Source organism: Cupressus sempervirens, chromosome 7 (genome assembly GCF_028749045.1).
Source record: "Cupressus sempervirens isolate cs-2001-9-10 chromosome 7, ASM2874904v1, whole genome shotgun sequence".
Lineage (NCBI taxonomy): Eukaryota > Viridiplantae > Streptophyta > Pinopsida > Cupressales > Cupressaceae > Cupressus > Cupressus sempervirens.
In genome coordinates, this window is record NC_143124.1 from 699,057,910 (window position 1) to 699,079,477 (window position 21,568).

Sequence of the window (21,568 nt, forward strand, 5' to 3'; positions counted from 1 at the left end):
AGCTAAAACCTCCTACTTAAACTAGGTTATAGATTTAGAAATGTCACAATCTAATTGATAAGTGTCTAGGTCTACCTACTCGATTTGATGCTAGCTAAGGCTAGGTGTGTTTTTGAGGGTCTTCATTCCCGTCTCATAATTTTAGTAGCCCAAGAGTTCTTGTCTACCTAGAAAATATTTGTAAACCACCAACAATCAGATCTGCAGGTTAGATGTGATGATTGATAACCTAGATCAAATGTGCTATAGAAAACAACATATGCATTATAGAAATATTTAAATCTTCTATAAAAATAGTCAAATGCATTATTTAAACATGCAAATGCACTAAAAAATTTAGCAAATGTACTACAAAATATTTCAAATGCACTACAAAAAACTTCATATGCATTACAGAATACTTTGAATGCATTAAAAGACTATGCAAAAGCATTAAAGAAGTGTTTGAAAGCACTACAACATCAAGAAAATTGTAGATCCAGTCTTCGTGAGCTCGAGAATGTCTTTGGAAGTTTTTTGTTCCTATTATGAAGCTTCCCAATCATTTTTAAATTGGCAACCAATTAGATGTACACAAGGCACTAGACAAAAATGCAAATATGTAATGAAAATGGAATATTAACAAGAAAACTAAAAGAACAATGGGGCTTTAAGATGAGGCCCCATGGTGGGCACCAATTTGTGCATGGTGGAACCACGTATTCATGAGACCTTGGAGTAGAGTGCAAATAGAATGAAAATGAATTAATCTAGACCCAAGAAATCATTATTAGATAGAGACTCTACAAACATCCCATGTTTTCCTAACTACAACTACCAATATTTCTCTCAGACCAATATCTCAGTGATAGTTCTCGAATGAGAGTATGATATGAATGTAGATCTATAAATGTCTTCGCAAGATCTATGTGAGAATGCAGATTATACGAGCACAATAAGCCTATAATTCTATGATATATGCATGCAATATGTTGGGACTCAAAATTGAAGCCTTGATTTTGAGTAACATTCTAAAAAATCAAGCCCTATGAGTGCTTTTAATGCATGATTACCTTTTGAGGCCTAAGAGGTGTTTAATGTTTCTAGCACCTTCCATTTAGAATATCCACTCATCCCATGAAGATAAATTTTCATTCTAAGTCATTCTGTAAAGTTATGTTTTGAGCAATGTTCAAATCTGCGAAGTGTCAAACATAGATAGGAGGCCTTGTTTGCATTTGAATATCTTGCACCAGGTTAATTTTAATGAATTTTTACTTTGGGAGATTTTAGTATGCCTATCAAAGAACATATTTTTTAGATTTCAAGTCATTTTGATATGTTTTGACTAGGTTTTGAATCCCTCAAAGTCAATTGTTTACTATCGTCATCCTGATGTAAATTGTTTAGAATTCTGGGAGGCCCTGTTTGACCAGTTATAACTTTGACCCAATTAAATGAAATGAAAAAATTTCTTTTGCATTTCATTCCAGGGGTTAGAGACTTATTATGGTTAATATTTGAGCTTATGATGAGTCTCTTTGACTTGTTTTCGAACATTTTTCCAAATGTAATTTCTAAGGTTTTGTTGGTATCATAAAATGTAGATTGATTAGTATTCCTATTCAAGATGGCATAACTTTCAATCCATGATTGTCTAAATGAAATGGATTGTACTATTACATTCTATTTTGAAAATAATTTAAGTCTGGTAATTTTAAAGTCTTGACGAATCCATCTGCACACTTTCTCGGATTATTCCATTTGCAAAAATCACTTTTCTGTTAGTCCCTAGTCCTGCAAATCCAAGTAGCCCAATTTGACTGCTCACAAAATTCTCCTAGTTAATTTTCATGAGCCCAAATCAAAGATTTATATTCTCCTGATGAAAGTGAACCAACACCCAAGTTTTTGTTCCACCAAGTGTCAGTTTGACCTTTTTTCAAAGTCAAAACCAAATGTGATTTATGGTTTTCTGATATGTTTTCTTGTAGGCAGTTATGAGAAGGTAACTTTGATGGTCACTATCATTTGACCTCGAAGTTGTAATGCGATGAGATCTGACAGGGTAGGATATTGTTGAACAAAGAATCAACATGTCAGCTTTCAGAGCCTATTTGTCAATTTTAGTCAATTTTTAAAGCTAATCAAAGGACCCCTTGGCATGGAATTGGCAATTTGTAGGAAAGGTTAAAAATGAGGTTTAAAGGTTGAATCAATGAAGAAAATTGATTTTATTCATTGGATGCTATATTGAACAAAAGGTTTTAGCTATATTAATTCAGTGGATGCTATGAAGAAAATTGATTTTAGCTAATGGATGAAAAAAATTGCCTCTATAGTTTGAGCTATATTAAATTTTAAATTTTTTAATTTAATGCTCTATTTATCAACTAGTACTTAAAAATTCAAAGGCATGCTTGAAGGGCAATTTTTTTCAAAAAAGTGTAGTGCAGTATATTGTTGGAACTAGGAGAAGATGAGCTATCTAGATGTATAGTTAGAATATGCACAAGTATTCTCCAGTACAGTGTATAAGGGTAAAAGCACAAACCCATGTCACCCTTTTGTAAACAAAAAGGCTAACAAAAGTATAACTATTGACCTTCAATGACACAAAATTGGTATTATTATTTTGAATTTGAAAATGAAGTAAACTTATGAAATGTCTAGAAATGAATGAAGTTTAGGATTATAATTTTTAATAATTATTTGGAATAAGAATTAATATATGTTCCTAATTTTTATAGATAATTTTTTAGCTGCTAAAAAAAGTTGAAAATTAGGGGTCTAGTTCCCACCACAAAACTATATGGAAAAAAACTCATTTCCCTTTGATCTCAAACTATGTTATAGATAACATATATAGCTAGAACAATAAAAAATAAAAATCAGCTTTAGACCTATATTTTCTCTTTTATAATGATTCAAATTTCAACTCACCTAAAATCAATAGTTTTCATCTCCCACCACAGTTTTCAAAACAAATCTATTCTAAACTAGAGAAAAATTATACATTCTGTAAGAGGACTCTCTCCTCTATAACTTCATATAAATTTTGAATTTTTTTGATATGGTTTAATATACTTTTCTTTCTCAAAATTGACATTTTTTCAAGTGTTAAAATATGTTCATGTAGATTTTTTTAATTACAATATACTATATCTAATAAAAACATTATAAACTCTACATGAGAGTATTCTTGACTCTGAGCTCTATAAAATGGTGTTTATATGTTATTAAAAAACCATCTTAAAAAATAGCAAGTGTTATTGAAATGCCACTTTTCTGGATTTTTTTAATTTCCTTAGTAATTGGATATAAACTAGTATAAAACATGCATTTAATAGACATTTCCAATTGGAAAAGTGTAAGACCATACATAACTTAGCTAGAATGAATTTATCTACATCATATGTTTGAATAAAATAGATTTTTAGATAGAAATACTCAAATTCATTCATTCTGATATGTCAACTTGAAAGGTGACACAACTTTGTACTTTTACCTATAAGCATATTTGTGTTTTCTAGGGCATTCTTAGCAAAATGAGAAAAATTCAAGATTCATTTGTAAAATTAATTGGAAAGAGGTCATTGAAGTATATTTCTAGTAGATTATGAGTAAAAATGATTCTGAGAGTTTTCTTTGGCCTTTAGAAGTCATTTGACAAATTTTTTACCCTTGCTTTGGTCTCAGATCTAGCATTAAAATCAATTACACTTTTCAATCATTTTGAAGATATTTTCAAGGCATTTTTCAAGCAGTGATGAAAAGATCTAATGTGCAGTTATAGAAAAAGAGTAGAGAGACGTTTGGGATATGCAGATGGAGGTTTCTAAGTGGACAAATGGCAACATCTAATCTGATTTGAGATTTCTTCCTTTCTGTTTAGTTTCTTCTTTCTCAAGGGTTGGCAGCTTTCATTATGAAACTAGTTGGTTCCAATTTGTCTGTGGGACCACATTGTTGGATCTAGAACTATGATTCTACCATTTTTCTTTAGCATTTCTCTTGTAATGAACAACAAGTAATAGGAATATAGATACTTTTGATCTATTAGGTAGTTTTATATTTTAATTTCATGCATCTTGAATGAAGAAATGAGTACAAATGAATAAGAATCTTCTTAGTTTCATTCTAATTCTCATCTCCTATCTCTATAATTTGCAGTGTTATGTGGTTTAGGGACAAAGAACTGAGACTCATTTGAATCCCCTTAAGGTTGTATGCCTAATATATTTTGTTGTTGGAACAAAGGGCCAAGTAAATGTTTGATGTATTTGATAAGGTTGCTAGTTATGTGAGAAGGATATTTCATGAGAATGAGATCTTTATGAACACCGATGTCTAATTCACAAACTAATAAGGATATATTTGATATCTTGATGTATGGAATATGTCACTGGTATCATAGATGTATGCGTGTGATTCCTAGAATTGCCCAATAGATAAGGCACTAATCAGCTACAAGATCAACTTGTTCATACTGCTGCATATTTGGGGATGTGTTGAAATCAAATTGAATCAATCATCCATTTCCCTTTCCATTTAAGAGCTAAAAGGATGCCCTCACTTAGCTTATCAATTTCTTAAGCCATGTTATTAGCTATTTCATTACTAGGATCTTTGCATAAGTGTTAGAAGATTAAGGTTTTTATCTGCTTTGTTAGATTCAAGGGTATGTTTTAGCACTGGTACCATATAAGTGAATCTAAAGTTTTCTCACCTATGTTTTGTAGAGCTTGAAGTAGAAAAAGGATCTAGCCTTATAGTTGGCCTGGGGTCCAAAAGGGTATGTTGAAATGGGAAGTAGCTGCCCCTAGGTGTATTCTATTCTCATTGAGGTAATTTGAAACCACAATGTTTCGAAACACCAATACAATAGATTAAAAAAGTGCTAAATGATATCAAATGGACAACAAAATAATGCTAAAAAATACTAGAATAACATGAATTCACTATAATAACAATTCTAACATGCTAATATGTTAACTCTAAATATGCCTATAATACAGATGCATCAAACTTGGGTCCTTTTGCTCTTGAATTTCCCTCATATTTATAGGATTTCAGAAGGGGATGGGGTAAAGATTAGGATTTCACTTTTGACTGGGGGGTAATGGTGAAACTATAAATATCTCACAAGGTACCAAGAGGAAGAGTCCAATAGACTTAGTTTGTGAGGAAAAATAAGGATTTTTCCAATTCTTTTAAATGTAAAAATGAGGATTTTCACTTTTGTGAGGATAAATGGCTTATTTGATTTAATAAATGTTCCAAATTTATTTTCAGATTTTGTCTTTTCCTTTTTCCTTTTTTTATTTCATTTTATGATTTTGTGAATTGTTTTTCATCTTTCTAAAGTTGATGTAGGTCCTTTTTTATTTAATAGGTGATTTGATTGATTAATGACCTGATGTTACCATTGATTTGAATTTTTTTTGTTTTCCTCTGATTTGATCCTTAATTTTGCATCATTTGTTTGAGATTTGTGTTGTTTTAGGTCTATCAATTTTTGGGTGTCTACACAACTATATTATCATACGGTGGAACCATACCCATGCACTCCATGATATCTATAGCTCTTCCCATGGTGGCAGATACCTCATCATTTTCAATGCTTATATAGCCATGTAGAAACTTGATCAACTTGGTAATCCACTCCATGCATTTGATTGGTCAGTAATGACCTTTCTCTTTCCTCTTTAACTAGTGCCTTATCATGAATCTACTCAAATTGACCCTCCTTTGATTTTCACACATACTAACTAGTTTGACTCTTAATCACTTATTTATCACTTTCTTTCTCCACGTCCTTTCTTCAATTTAATATCTCTATTAATGGTGGGTCCACCATTTAATGTGTATAACTATGGAATCAATAATCATTGTATTGTATCCTTCTTTTCATGGCACATAGGATATAAATATTTATTTCTTTTCATTTCTTAGTTGAACATTCCTTTAATAGCCCTATTAATCATGGGTCTAGCATTCAATGTGTACATCTATGTCATCAATACTCATTGTATTTTATACTTCGTCTGGTGGCACATAGGATATAATTATTTAATTCTTTGTATTTCTTAGTTGAGTATTTCTTAATGCTTTGTGGCAATGTGTAACACCAAGTATGTTCAACTTTCATCAGATTGAGCAATAATGCTCCTTCAACTTGCATCAAGATTAATAATGCCAAATATAATTGTGATAAACTAAATGTCTTTCAGAAATCTATGAGACAATTTTGCACTTTTAAAATTCCATGCCAACAAACAAAGTAAAACTTCCTTGTGGCTCATAAGCCAACTGGTTTGAGATGTATTTTCCATTTTTTTTTGGTTAAAAGAAAGCATTCTTCCTGATTCGTGTGATTTGTATCTATTCTTAGCACCAAATATTTCAAAGCACTTGACACTCATGGATTAGAGAAGAAATATCAATCTAAAGCTACCATTTGAATTTGTAAGAAACTATTGGTTCACACATTATTTTTATATGTCAACTTTTGACACCTTTGTTTATGATCTCACTAATATTCTCTAGACTTTTCTACTCAAACCTCATAGGACTAGCAAAGAACTTGTTTTGATACCATGTTTTTTTTTTTTTTTGGATCATAGTATAAGAGAGTGAGAGAAGAAACATGGCCCTTCATGCGACATGTCTATTCATTATCATAATTAAAATCTTGTGTGTGTGTGTGTGTGTGTATATATATAATGTATATTTTTATATACATTCTTGATATAATTTATCAAAGTAGAGCTACAAAACATCAATAGAGGAAAATGTAATTGTAAGTTTTATTTAGATCAAGGGAAAGGCTAAGGAAGAGCGGATGAGATATGGGATAAAGAGGAGGGGGAAGAGAAACAAGGGAAAGAAAAGACATATAAGAAGGATAAGGAGGAGGAGGAGGATTGGATGAATAGTTGCTTGAATGTATGTGCCTGAATACCTTGAAGACTTTGACATCACCATATCATCATTGAGTGTTGACCAAGATAGATGTAGAGTCATTTATGTATGGTCTTCAACCAGGTCAAAAGATCAGATTGAGCATTAATGCTCCTTTAACATGTGCAAGGTTAACAATGCCAAATGTAGTTGTGATGAACTGAATGTGTTTTAGGAATTTGTGAGAAAATATCACACTAAACTAAACTTCCATAGCAACAAATAGAGTAAAACTTTTTTGTGGCTCATAAGCCAACTAGTTCAAGATGTATTTTTCCTTTGATTTTGGTTAAAAGAAAGCATTCTTCCTGATTCCTATTATCTGTATCTATTCTTAGCACCAATAATTTCAAAGAACCCAACATTCATGAATCAGAAAAGAAACATCAATCTAGAGATATCATTTGAATTTGCAAGAAACTGTTGGTTCACACATTATTTTCATATGTCAACTTTTAACACCCTTATCTATTGTTTCATTAATATTGTCTAGACTTTTTTATTCAAACCTCATAGAGATGGTAAAGAGCTTATTCTAGGATACCATGTTTTTTGTTTAGATCATGGTATAAGAGAGTGAGAGAAGAAACATGGCCCTTCATGGGACATGACTTTCCATTATCATAATTAAACACACACACACACACACAGAGGCATGTATCTATATACATACATATATACACTTATTGATGTGATTTATTTGAGTAAAGCTACAAAACATCAATAGAGGAAAATGTACTTTTAAGTTTTAATTAGATCAAGGGGAAGGTTAAGGGGGAGAGGCTGAGATAAAAATGAGGGGGAAGAGAAGCAAGGGAAATAAAAGACATTTAAGAAGGATAAGGAGGAGGAGGATTGAATGAAGGACAAAAAGGATAAAATAAAAAAGAAGGAGAAGAGTAAAATGAGGATGGGGAGAAGCAATGAAGACAAAGATGAATAAGATCAAGAAGAAAATTAGGAAAAGGGAAAGAAAAGAAAGAAAAAGTAGGAGAAGAAAAAAGAGAATATGTTAAGAAGAGTCCAAAGAACAAGAAGGAACATGAAAGAGAAGGAGAAGATGAATTAACGACATTTAAACAATGTTTTCCTTTAAGAGATATTCAACAATGCAAAAAACACATATAAAATTTAAAGGAAAAAAGAAGAAGCATAGTTGAAACTTTCTACATAACAAATCAAAGACAAAAAATCCAAAATAGTCATTTTCTCCATATACTTGTTGATATATGCATTTGCTAGTCCTTGCCTTTAAGGTAGGAAACTATAATTTTCACTGGACTCTTTCATATTAGTTAGATTCTTGAAAGAAGTGTTGAGTAATTATTTATGTCTAAAAGAAAATTTCTTGCATAGTTCAGTATTTTCACTAAGATATTAATTTCAATTAGTGGCTTTCTTATTGGGTGAAGCTATTTTATCAGGAGTCTTTTTGTTTTAATTAGTAACAATTCTTCAAAAAAAATTGTAAGAATAGTTGGCATATCTTAGTGAATTACACCTCTATTTCCATTTTATGCACCTGTCAACTTTTGACTATAGTCATCTAGAGAAAAGTATTATTCTCTAAAAAGAATGAGAAATATGGTGCATAAAATAGAATTTTCTTAAAGTTGGAGAACCCATGTCTGATTATTTTTTCTATTAAACGATAGTCTCTTAACCAAATTTGCCCTCTCTGTAAGTTGAAATAAAGAAATATTTTCCTTACAAATCCTTTCAATTGAATCTACTTTCTCATTTCAATAAAACTCTCTTGTGTAGGTTAGAAGACCTAATTCCTACTTGATCATCTGAAGAAAATGATATTACAAGCTAACGTAAATTTGAGACTAGACTTGTTTTTTTTTTTTCCCTCCAATTCTTATGTTCTGGTTCATTTTTTCTAGGATTAATGGTGCCCATTAATTGTCAGGTTGAAGTCTTTTTATTTCAAATGTGTTTGCCTTGATTTTCATAGTTTTATGCTTGTATTTCTATGCTCAAACAATTGTCGTGTTTTACTTGGTTTGGGTTTTGTTACATTATTTCAATATTTTGTAGATTATAGACATAGATCTTATCTTATGTACCTCTAGTTGTTTTATTCTAGTGGCAATTGGATGGGCAACAACCTCTCTCCTACATTAGGGAAATCAATGTCGAATACATCAACAATCAGGAGAATGCATGGATTATGTTCTAGCAAGGACCTAAATGGAATTGTATGGTTTAGGGGCTTTGTGAGTGTAGATGGATTTGTGATGACGGTTTTAAACCTAAGTTTCCACAAGCTTGGGATTCTATATTTGCCAGCTAAAAAAAAATAAACAATCAAACATTCTTCCAACATTATGTTCTTTACAAACATTTAATACCATCTTTTACCAATCAAACCCTAAACTAAAAGATAGCAACTGCTTTAGTAGTGCCTTCTATTTTGGTGAAAAATATTAAATAGTTCAATTATTTACCTTTGCAATCTATTCGTTGTCCCTTGATGCCTCTAATTCATTTATATTGGGTGTGAATGTAATCAGTGATTGTTCTATTCCTTGTCTAAGTAAACTACATGCAAATTTGCAACTAGAATTCATGTGTAACAAATCAAAGTATCCAAAAAAACCCAAGTCTTTTATAAGCATATAGAAAGGAACTTTAAAAAAATTAGAACCACTGCAAGTTAAAAAAAATTAATAGCACTTGTATTAATGGCAGTTTCCACTATATGAACCTAGATGTTAGTACTAGCTTGAGCCAATCTCTCGATACACCGAGGAACCTTCAGGGTATAACAAAAAGAAGGTTTGGGATAGGTATAGAATTTCTTAATGTTATCAGAAATTTTTTTGACATGTGTAAAAATTAGTTTTCAAAAATTATAGAGATATATTGATGTGGATAGCCTGCATTAGTGTGGGATACATTTTTCAATTTTTATTGTTGAATTTCCTTTACTGTCACAAAAGCTTGTTTTTCAAGCTAGAGAGTAGCATGGGCTAGTAAGTATTGAAATTCATAGATATTTGATCTATGTTTTGTTGACGTTTTTAGTTTTATTTTTAACATCAGTCTTATCGGCATGGGTAGTTTGTAGATATTACATTGTGTTAGAAGGTTTTTTTATATTTCTAAAACTCTCTTTGTTTTCATAAATTGTTTGGCATTGGTCGATATTTGTAGTTTCTACATGTTGGATAGTTCTCTTGGATGAAAATTGTTATGTGTGGTATGTTTTATACAGGACATCAAAATCTAGCTATGAAGTTACAAATTTTTTAAGTTTGTCAATTATCTTAGTTTTCTTCAACACTTTGTCTTGCAGTTGAATAGAGTATTCTTATACTCTAGGTTCCATTTACCTAATACTTTTGTGCAAATATTTATAGTTCTCTTTTGTTCTTGTACTGTCCATTTCACATATACCATCACATAATGGTTTTCTCCCTTCTTTTATAAATAGTTCTTTTTAAATAAATCTAAACATGGTATGCCATATAAAAACAACAAAAGTATTGTCCATCTGTTGTTGATTTACTTACTCAACTGAACTATTTAAAGAGAGCTTATCTTGTACTATGGACTTAATTTTTATCTACCCGTATTTGATGAATGATTATTTATATTCAAATTGTGCATAAGGCCTTTTAATATATAGAGTGATACTTCAAATATTTAAATGGTTTATGTGACATACAAGAACAAGAATATTATGAAACAAAATTATTGTATATATATATATATATATATTTTTTTTTTAATTTACCTTCTATTAACACTGAGAATGAATACAAAGTCAACACTTGTACTTATAGAAGTTGTGAACAGCCAAAAAGAAATCAATCTACTCAAATAATAGATAGCTTCCTATAGAAAAATCAGACTACGCCATCATCAATATGATTTCCATTTAACATTCCAAATCAAGGAGCTACCCTTGCCCAACAAAATATGACCTGTTACGAATTCGAGTCGTGTATTCAATAATCTTTGTTCTGTCAAAAATTTCTTCCCACTAGTTAAAAAAGGCAGGGACTTGAAGAGAGCTCTTGTTGCTATATGATTCAATTCAATCGAGTGCCACTTATATGTCTCCAACATATCTAGTGCAACTACTCGTGGGACGAACACTAGTTGAAAAAACACACATAGGCACATATTCGTCTCCAAACATGCAAATTTTGGGACTGCGCCGAAAACAACGAAGTACGAGAGAGTTATGCAAAACTAACACGTATGTAGCCCCTAAATAGAAACTCATTCGATGTCTTTACATCATCTGATAGCAGAGGCAGGAAATAGCAAGGGAAAAATGAACGGCGTAGGAGGTAGGAAATAACATAGAAAACAACGACAGATGCTTTGTATATGGGTCCGCATCCTCGATGGTAGATAGACTCTTTGCTTTACGAAGACAAAACAACCAAACGCAATGAACAACCTGTCACTCGTGTAACGTCCCTCCCTGCTGCACCGAATTGCTCCTCGCCACATTTTCATTTCTGAAGCGCCCATCAAAAGAAAAAGTGAAAAACAGGAAAGATTCTTTTTCCATTTCTCAAATTCGGTTAAAACACGTCACAACATTGGCGATACCGTAGCTATCACTCATTCTGTTTTGATGATGAAAGCGTCTGTATTTTCACATGAACTCGTCCATTGCTATCCCATAATTAATTACTTCCTCTTATATTATACCCATTACTCTCCTACTTTACTTTTCTGCTCTTCGATCAAAATTTTACTTTTGTACTACACATCTAGATTTCGCACACGTAACCCATCTTCGACTGAGAATCATCATTGTAGGAAGTGAAATGGGCATCTCTACCCCGGTGGACTCTCAACTTTCTCACACCATAAAAACCAAAGTGGGAAGGGAAAAGAGAAGTAGAGCGTCCTTCAGAATGGAAGAACAGCAATCCACAAATGAATCCGCATATGTGTACTGCATGGCCTCTGCAAAAACCCAAAACGGCGGCATAACTTCACTTGCGTCAAAGGGAAATTTGATGTATGTGGGTTCTCGCAGCGGTTCCATTCTCATATACGAGAGAGCCACTGATGGGTTTGTTGAGATTGCACGAATAGAGTGTAATGCCCCGGTAAAGGCTCTTGCAATTGACGAAAACAGGGTCTTTGGGGGACTTCAAGACAGCAAGCTCAAAGTGTGGAGTCATCAATATTCGGACAAGAGTTTAAAATTATTGACAAATCTCCCCACTCTGCAGGACCTTGTTGTAAGGTCTCTGAAGCCCGGGAGCTATGTGACGACTCGACGCCATCACAAATCACTGTGGATCAGACATGCCGACGCAGTTAGCTGTCTATCTCTCTCTCTTGAAGATGGGGTCTTGTATTCGGGTTCGTGGGACAAGACGGTGAAAGTGTGGAGGTTGTCTGATTTCAAATGCTTGGAGTCCATCGGCGCTCACGAGGACGCCGTGAATGACATTTGTTGTGCGAGGAAAGGAGGAATTTTGTTCACGGCCTCTGCCGATGGCACCGTTCGGGTGTGGAGGAGTGATCACCGTGATCATCGAAGTGTTCTTGTGGCGACACTGGGTGAGTGTAGAGAAGACGCCGTGAATTGCTTGGAGTTGAGCGCAGACGAGTCCATCTTGTACAGCGGAACATCAGGGGGGCAGATAAACTACTGGACTATGGATTCAAGTCTCCAAACATTCAAGAAGGGGTCTTTTTCTGCTCACAAACGCCCCCTTCTCTGCCTCACAACGCTGAACAACTTTGTGATGAGCGGATCTGCGGATTCGACAATTCGGGTGTGGGGGAGATCAGAGGGGTTCGCACATGCTTGCGTGGCAGTGATGGAGGGTCATGGCGGTCCAGTGAAGTGTATAACTGCTGCGTTGCCTTCTTTTGTTTCTCCTGACTCCTCGTCCAACTTTTCCTCCTCCCCTTCTTCTTCTTCATCTGCCTCATGCTCTTCCCGGCATCATGGGTCTTGTTCTCGTTGCCACAGTTATGGTTTACAGATGTCTAGTGGGTTTGTTGTGTACAGTGGAAGCGTCGATGGCACCCTCAAAATGTGGTGGGTTGGTGATAGTGATTGTAGACTCTGTGCTCCTGCTCAAAGTGGCCGGCCATTTTAATATTTGTGTAAGGAGATTGCTCTGTTCAAATATCTTGACAGACATTGGTCGATTGCACCATAATCCCTGCTCACTGCATATAATATTGTCTCTTCACATTTCAATGTGAACAATGCGTTTAATATTTGTAGTATCTATGATTCTGTACATAACTAATGTCGAAGAGTAAAAAGCGGGTTACGAATGCATTTTACATATATTTGTACCGTAATTGTCATTTCTTATGATTCAATCAGATTTCTTTAGATCGTTTATAAGATTCTTAAACATAAGAGTTGTTCGACTGAAGTGTTCTTGGAATTAAAATATAATAATTAAAAATTAAGATAGAATATATTTTGATGAATCAATTATATTTATAACTAGAGATGTAATGTGTCAAAGTTTTTCTTAATAGTATAGTTTTCTAAATTTAAAGCAGTCAAATAAGGGAGCGTCTTCACTACATTAACATGGTAAGATCATTAACAATAGATTAACAACAAATCAATACGAGTAACTCATTCTGCTCCAAAACATCAAAAACATAATCACACAAATAGTTCTCCTAGCCTAGAAAGTAACCATATTTATAGAATTGTTAATTGCACAGCCAAAAATACCAATGCAACAGAAAAACCAACCATAACTGCTAAAGTAACTATAGATCTGTTCATAGATAAACCATATAAAAAAACTACCCATCTACGAGCATGTCTATTATAGTAATTAGACTTTAAAAATAAACAATCTCTAAGGCCTCACCTGCAAAGGAAAGTATAAGCTGAACATAACCAACAACAGAGTATCATGAACTAGAAAAATGTAAAGTACAAGGCCTTGGCATTCTCTTTCTCTTTCTTTGACAATGGGACCTTTGCCTAGTCATCCACTAAGAAGCAATAACGTTTGGTCAAATCCTTTGGTCCTAGGCTATTCTCCTCATTCTCCTATTGTAGTAGCTGCAAGGTAACTTTGAGTGAAAATTTAGAGAGTAGTAAAGCTCATGTCTAAAGCCTTGAACTTCTCCTTAAGGGCACAAATCTCTTGTTTGATGCCTTTGACATTGCCTGCCAACTTCTAGCAACCAACACCGTACCCATCTCGGGCTTCAAAAATCTTAACTTGCATAGACAAAGAGTTAGTAGAAACCATTATTATAATGTTCTTTTCCTAATAGTATGGTTCTATTGAAAATAAATAGAAAGATAAAAATAGAGATGAAAATTTATACATAGATGTAGGTAGGGAGAGATACAATGATAATGAGATAAAGATAAAGAAGAGACGAATGAAGATATATGTGGGAATAGAGATTGGAGGATGAAGAGATATAGAAATAGACCTCTAGGAAGAGGGTTGTAGATAGAGTGAGTCATTTCTAGATATAAAGAGAGGTAGACATAGATAAAGAGATCAAGATATAAGAGCATAGAGGGGGGAGGATAGGGAGAGATGGGTCAATAGATAGAGATGAGTTACAAATAACATACTACTTTTTTTCTAGATTCGGAAATACCTAAAATTTTTGAAGCTTAAAAAAATTCACAAATGGTATACAACTACACAAGCCACTTGAGTGGACAATGTTGAACAACAAGTGTAACCATCTTACTTATGATGCCTTAGCATATGTTTATAAATTTTTATTATTTTTAGTTAAATGTTAAATTATAGTTTGATATTGGACTACTCAAACTTGTAATGATGGTGAATAACTCATTTTGTCATAAGAAACATAAACTAAATGGATGAAGATGGAGAGAAATAGATAAATGGATGGAAAAAGGTAGGGGGTATATTTATATAGAGAAACAAGGACCAAAATATTTAGGAATAGGGAAAAAGAAAGGGAAATATCATGTCCATTTCTTTTCAAACCCTCAAATCAGATATATTATCACAGTATATTATACTATTACATTTATTAACATGAGGTGTATTTCCTTTCTAAAACTACCAAAAGTTTGATAAATAATACAAATGGATTAAAGATGTGATATTTCTACAACTTATTTACAACTCATTTAGTGCATCCAAAAAAATATTTTATTAAAATTAATTAGAAAAATTTTAGGTGAAAATTCTTATACTGTTTTAATTTTAAATCTCTTATAAAATAAGAATAAATTGGTTATTATGAGACCCTTTTTCCACCTTAGTTATGTCAAAAGTAATAAACTTTATGGAGAATTGAATAAAACAATAATAATAAAATATGTGAAAATGACCCAAAAAAATTGATTTAAACAAAATTCACTAATGACTAAGTTATCATCAACTATATTAAATTATATTACAAATAATTCAAAAATGAACTAACCAAGAAGTGCGTGCATAGTTACATCTCTTTTTTTTTTCATTTTTTGTATTGTAATTTTATTTTATTTTTCTTATATTTTTTCTCCAAATAAAATCCTCTTAGTCATTCCAAAATCTAGAAAATAGCATTCATGTCTCTCACCTCATTCTATGTATAGCTCAAGTCAACCCAACATGAATATAACTCAACGAATAAGTATGTCAAATTCTATTAATAGTTGATAATACACATTCACACAAAAAATTGATGAATACAATATCAGGTCCCATTCTCTCACTGATATATTCAACAAAGCTAGAAATACAATATAAAAGGCTACTAGGTAACAAACACACCATCAATAAGGGGAAGAAAAGTGTCCCTATCATCCATCTTACTTCATACATCAAGTGGGTCCAGGCTAACACAAGAAATAAACTGGATTTTATTTAATATATGTAGATTGAAGTTTAAAAGAATAATAATAATATGTATAACTAACTTAATGTTAGAGTTAGCTATAAGTACCATGACAAATCGAGCTGTAGATCTAGCAACCTTAGGAAGAACAGTCTACTGGATTTGAGCTATGGTGAATTTGATTTTTCAATAACTATAATTAAAGGCATTTCTCCCTATCTCTATGATGTAAATCCTTGACTTAAAATCCTCTTCACTTGGAAGAAATCTCTAAGAACCTAATGCCCATCATAAATTGAAAAAGGCTCAAATAAGTTCTTAAATGAGAATGAGAAATTAATGTACAAATCTATTAAAGAGAAAGAAATCTAGTAGTGCAATCTAGAAAGATCTTGCAAATTATTGCACTAAAAGAAAACCATTCTAACATAAAACTATGTAGAACATATATCTCTCTAGTGGATGGTAGAGAGAACTTGTTGTTTGAATATCTTGAACTAGTTGATCTGAGCACTAAGGTGACCAATGAAGTTGGTGCCTCTCAGACTTGCACCTACGACTATGAAGTTTACTTCATTTTTATAACTTGATTCCACTAACTACAGGTATAGGCTCATGAAAGGGTATTATTAAAAATAAAAACATGTCAATGCTCTATAAGAAATTTAATGAATTGTGCTTAACAAGTATAGATCAACTAGGATTTCAATATGGCACATGTTCACTAGTATAGTTACTTTTTGATAGGCTATAACATATTCATACAACAAAGTAGATTAAAAAATCAATACACATTTGCAAGAAAAACTTTTAATATTAATTAGAGCAAAATATATTATATAACATTAAATAATGTATTAGGAACCATTCCGATAATATACTAAGGGTTTCTTACTCTAGAATCCTTGATGCTTCTAATAACATTGTTGAGGCACAAGCTCTTTTGGAGGTTATTAAAATGTCTCTGGATGCAGGTTTCACGAAGCTTCATATTGAAGGCAATTCTCAACTTGTTACATCTACTCTTTCCTCTTGTTCCTTAGTGTCTTGGGAGCTCTAGTATGTCATTAGATGTAAGTTTGGAAGCTCCTGTCAAGATTCCAAGCTTATAATGTCTCTCACTACTATAGAGAGGCAAATCAAATTGCTGATCACCTTGCCAATCTGGGCTCTAATTTGGAGCAGGGGTCTGTGGTGGTTGAAGGGCCTAATGTGGCTGAATTGTTGAATCTCCCTAATCAGCGCCATCTCCAATCTTTTTTGTCTTCTTGATGATCTAGATGGCAATCTCATTATGACATTGCATCTTATACTGTATTGACTATGCTTGTTAGCATTCCTATTGTTGTAATGTTTACTTCTATTTAATTAAAGTACAAATCTATAGATCTTTTATCAAAAAGAAATTTAAAAAATAAATAAATAATGTATATATCACTTAAGACATCTTGATGATTACATGGTCTAAAGGATACAACGTAGATCTTAAATGTCTCAAATTTAATAATATTTTGATTAATATTCGGGATAAATATGAGCATAATGTAACACTAGGTTTCTCTTTAGTATTAATATGAATAATCATAATTACTCTTACATCAATTGAACTATGCAAAATATAAGTTCTCCACTATTATGAGTGGCAGTGTCCACTTTATACGATGGAGTCGTCTGAGCTCAATATCATTTTGGGTTGTTGCGGATGCCATGAATTGATTTGGGGATCGCTGTTTTCTCAGTCTGGGGACTGCTATGATTCTCTCTTGCCCTTCCGAGAGAATTGAGAGAGTGTCGTGCTATAGATAGAGGCTAGATACTTATTTCTCCTCCCACAATGATGATTTGCAGTTATAAAGTTGGGTTACGTGTGAGAAATCTAGAGTTTTGTAACAAAATAGAGTTTTGTAGCAGAAAAGTAAAGTAGAATTATAATGGGTGTATAATATAAGGCGAAGTAATTCTGTGATAGCGATGGAGGAATTCATGTGAAAATGCGTACGGCTTGATCAGCAGAAGTGAACTACTGATAGCTACGTTGTAAATGCATCTAATGAGTTTCTAATTAAAGAACTATGAAAATGGTATCTGCATTTCACATTTCGGATGTTGATCAAACTTTATCACATGCAGGGATTCTATTTCAATTCTTTGGACAAAATTCATCATCTCATAAAGTAACGTTCATTTTCAAATACTATCTTTAGTTTAGTGTTTCTGGCTTTTGTCTTCTGGCCGCAGGCCTGTCTTTTGTTTTTGGCTTATGTGTTCTTACCATAGACCTGTCTTTTGTTCTAGCTTTTTATAGACAGTTGCATAGGGTCTGGACTTTATTTAATATTATTATTTCAGATATTATGTAAAAATGCTTAGATTTTAGGATCTCTGTAAAACTTGTTTTTCTTAATAAAAACCATTCATTTTCTAACTATAGAATCATAAAAATATGTAAAAGTTACAAAGTTAAGAAAAATAGTTTAAATATTTAAGTTTGTTTAAGGACAAAGAATTTGTTATTTATATACTAGAGTTGTTTTCATATTAAATGGTATGAATAATAACTTTTGATTGGTTTGGCATATTAGATAATATATATAGTTTGTCACGTTATCATTTTTTTTAACATAAATAAAACTTTTGCACAAATAGACCCCACCAAAAAGAGACATGTGACAAGAAACAAAAAAAATGATAAAAGCATAAGACTTTTAAAACTACAATTAAAAATAATTCAACCATCTCCACTTCTTACTAGTAGAAACTATCATCAAAATTGATGTATCTTAATAAGTCTTTCGTTTCTTCAAAAAAATTCCTAGATTGCCAACTTTGGTTCTAGTACTACACCTTGCATGTTTACTTTTAGTCTAAAGAGCATCTCTATTAATCCCCTACAATAAATGACTTTGGTTCTAATGTTGTCATCTTGCAACCTTTCTCCTAATTTTTATCGATCACTATTTCGACATCTACTTGGTCCATTCCAATCTACCATTCTAGTCTTTGCAACATTTAGACACTAGTACCTTGCACCTGCATCCAACCCATCTTGTGCCAAATATTTACACCACATTCTTCTCTATCACTTTCTTACATCTAATTTTGTTCTAGTATTTATCTTTTATAGCATAAGTCTTAGATATTAATAACATTAAATTTCATCATCATTAGCATAGTTCACTACAGACACCCAACAATTCATGTCATATTACTTACAACAAAAGGGGGCTTGAAATAATGTAGCATAGCTCTTTCTTGAGGATATTCACTATGCATGTGTCAATTTTCCTTATATTTTATAGGAGTGATATAGTTTAATACATGGATCCCTCTAGAATCCTTTTCCTATAGTATATTTGGTGAACTTAATTTGGCTTACATTTTCAATATATATCATCTTCCATTAAATTAGTTACTTATTGATTACTTAGTTCCATTTAATATATTATTCAATTTATTTGATATATTTGTTTAGTTTGTAAATTGAGTATATGAGGTCACTCACAAGAATGTTATCCTAAATTTTTTATTTTCTTAGAACTTTCATGACTATTTAAAATGACTTTTAAGGAGGTCCATATTTTTGTAGTGAGTCAACAAGGAAAATAAATAATTCATTTAATTTCTCATTAAAGATTCATAATTGATGAAATCAAAATTTGAAGCTATTTTAATTTTATCCTAGCACATGTTTGATACTTTTAATTGTAACTTATATCCTTGGTGCAAAAAGCTTGATGCATAATAATAACCATGTGAGGGGAATACAACACACTAATTAATGATTTCATCTAATGTATTGTTGGTGGAAGACACTACTATTGATGGCTTATATGTTTTCATAGATGGAAACCATATGCATTCTAGATGATTGCATATTATATCTAGATCATAATGAAGGATTGACAACAAATTGCTATGTATAGAGATTAAAATAGTTCACTATGCTTAAGAAATATTTTGATATGGACATATATTTTTGAGTTTTGAGGTGTGAACCTAGAAGGATCATGCCAAAGGCATAATCTATCTTATTATAGCATTGTAACACTTTTATTGAAGTGAGTTATGATTATCTATGTATTAGTTTATGTTAATTGATAGGATTGTTGTGGAACCAAAAGATCGACTTGTCAATACCCAATACAACCACTAGACTTGTAGAAGATATAGGAGGTTGTTAAACTAAGAAATATTTTGATATGGACACATATTTTTGAGTTTTGAGGTGTGTGCCTAGAAAGATCATGCCAAATGTATAATCTATCTTATTCTACCACCGTAACACTTTTATTGGAGTGAGTTATGATTATCTATGTATTAGTTTATGTTAAGTTATAGGGTTGTTGTGGGACCAAAAGATCAACTTGTCAATACCCAATAAAACCACTAGACTTGTAGAAGATATAGGAGGTTGTTAAACCAAGAAATATTTCAATATGGACACATATTTTTGAGTTTTGAGGTGTGAACCTAGAAGAATCATGCCAAAGGTATAATCTATCTTATTCTACCATCGTAATACTTTTATTGGAGTGAGTTATGATTATCTATGTATTAGCTTATGTTAACTGATAGGGTTGTTTTGGAACCAAAAGATCGATTTGTTAATACCTAATACAACCACTAGACTTGTAGGTGATATAGGAGGTTTTCAAACCATGTTGTGATTCCAATGATGGACGTTGGCCTACTATCAACAATCCCCCTCCTATTATGCACAACAACCTAGAGGGATTTGAACTTGAGCTATAATACCACTAGGTAATTGTTAGGGTTACCGTTGTACCAAAATATTGACCTATCAATGTCTGATACAACCACTAGACTTACAAAATATATAAAAGGTTGTTAAACCATCTCAAGACTCTAGTGAGGAACAATGACAGACTCCTACTAGCTTCACAGTTTACTATGATGAACATAAATAAAGATTGGTTGGTCATTATATGATCCTATCATATTGATTTGTTTATTGATTTATAAGTTTGAGGACATAGAGTAGACATGGCTGAATGGATATATGTGCTTGTTAGAGGTTTTTATATTCTTTGCTTAAGGATATGTTTGACTCATCACATGTTACATGATGATCTTAAATTTGATTATTAGAATATAAGATCAACGTGTTTAGTTGTTTTGATATACATGAGGGATGGTGTTAATGTTATGTATGGAAATGTGACATTATCAGAGGTTTAATCAATTTGGAAGCCTATCTCTTTCTCTCGAAGATAGGGTCTTGTATTCGGGGTTATGGGACAGGACAGCAAAAGTGTGGAGTCCATCGGCGCTCACAAAAATACTATCAATGAGATTTGTTTTGTGAGGGAATGAGGAAATTTTTTCACTGCCTCTACGAATGAGATTGTGTAGTGGGTTTGTTGTGTATAGTGGAAGCGTCGATTGCATCATAATTCCTGTTTAGGGCATATAATATTGTTCCTACACATTTTAATGTGCATAATTGTGAACAATGAGTATACTATTTATAGCATATATAATTTTGTGTATAATGTTGGAATATTCAATACGGTGGTTGTCTTGCCCCTAGAGCTAAATGCCCACCTACCACCTGACGACCAACAAAACAAACATAAAACATAAATATGGTGGGTGATATTTTGAAATCAGAAAAGAGGGGGAAACTAGAATGTGACAAAAAGGAATGTTTCACTCATTCATTCATTAGCAGAGTTTTGCAAATCAAGCAAATCAGAGAGAAGTTGTAAAGCTGAGTAGAGAACGAAGAGGAAGCAAGTTTGTGCCTACAGTTGCACGTGTCTCCTCTATTCATTCTATGAGTTTTTTGTTGTTTGTTTTATTTTTTTTCCTG

At 32.4% G+C, this 21,568-nt stretch overlaps 1 protein-coding gene across 1 annotated transcript; it reads left to right on the forward strand.

The window, feature by feature from the left end:
- Nucleotides 1-11,786: 11,786 nt before the first annotated feature.
- On the forward strand, nucleotides 11,787-13,245 carry LOC149549137 (protein JINGUBANG-like). Its single transcript, XM_089794869.1, has one exon. It carries the CDS (start codon nucleotides 11,829-11,831, stop codon nucleotides 13,032-13,034), a length of 1,206 nt encoding a protein of 401 aa, XP_089650995.1. The 5' UTR covers nucleotides 11,787-11,828; the 3' UTR covers nucleotides 13,035-13,245.
- Nucleotides 13,246-21,568: the final 8,323 nt, after the last annotated feature.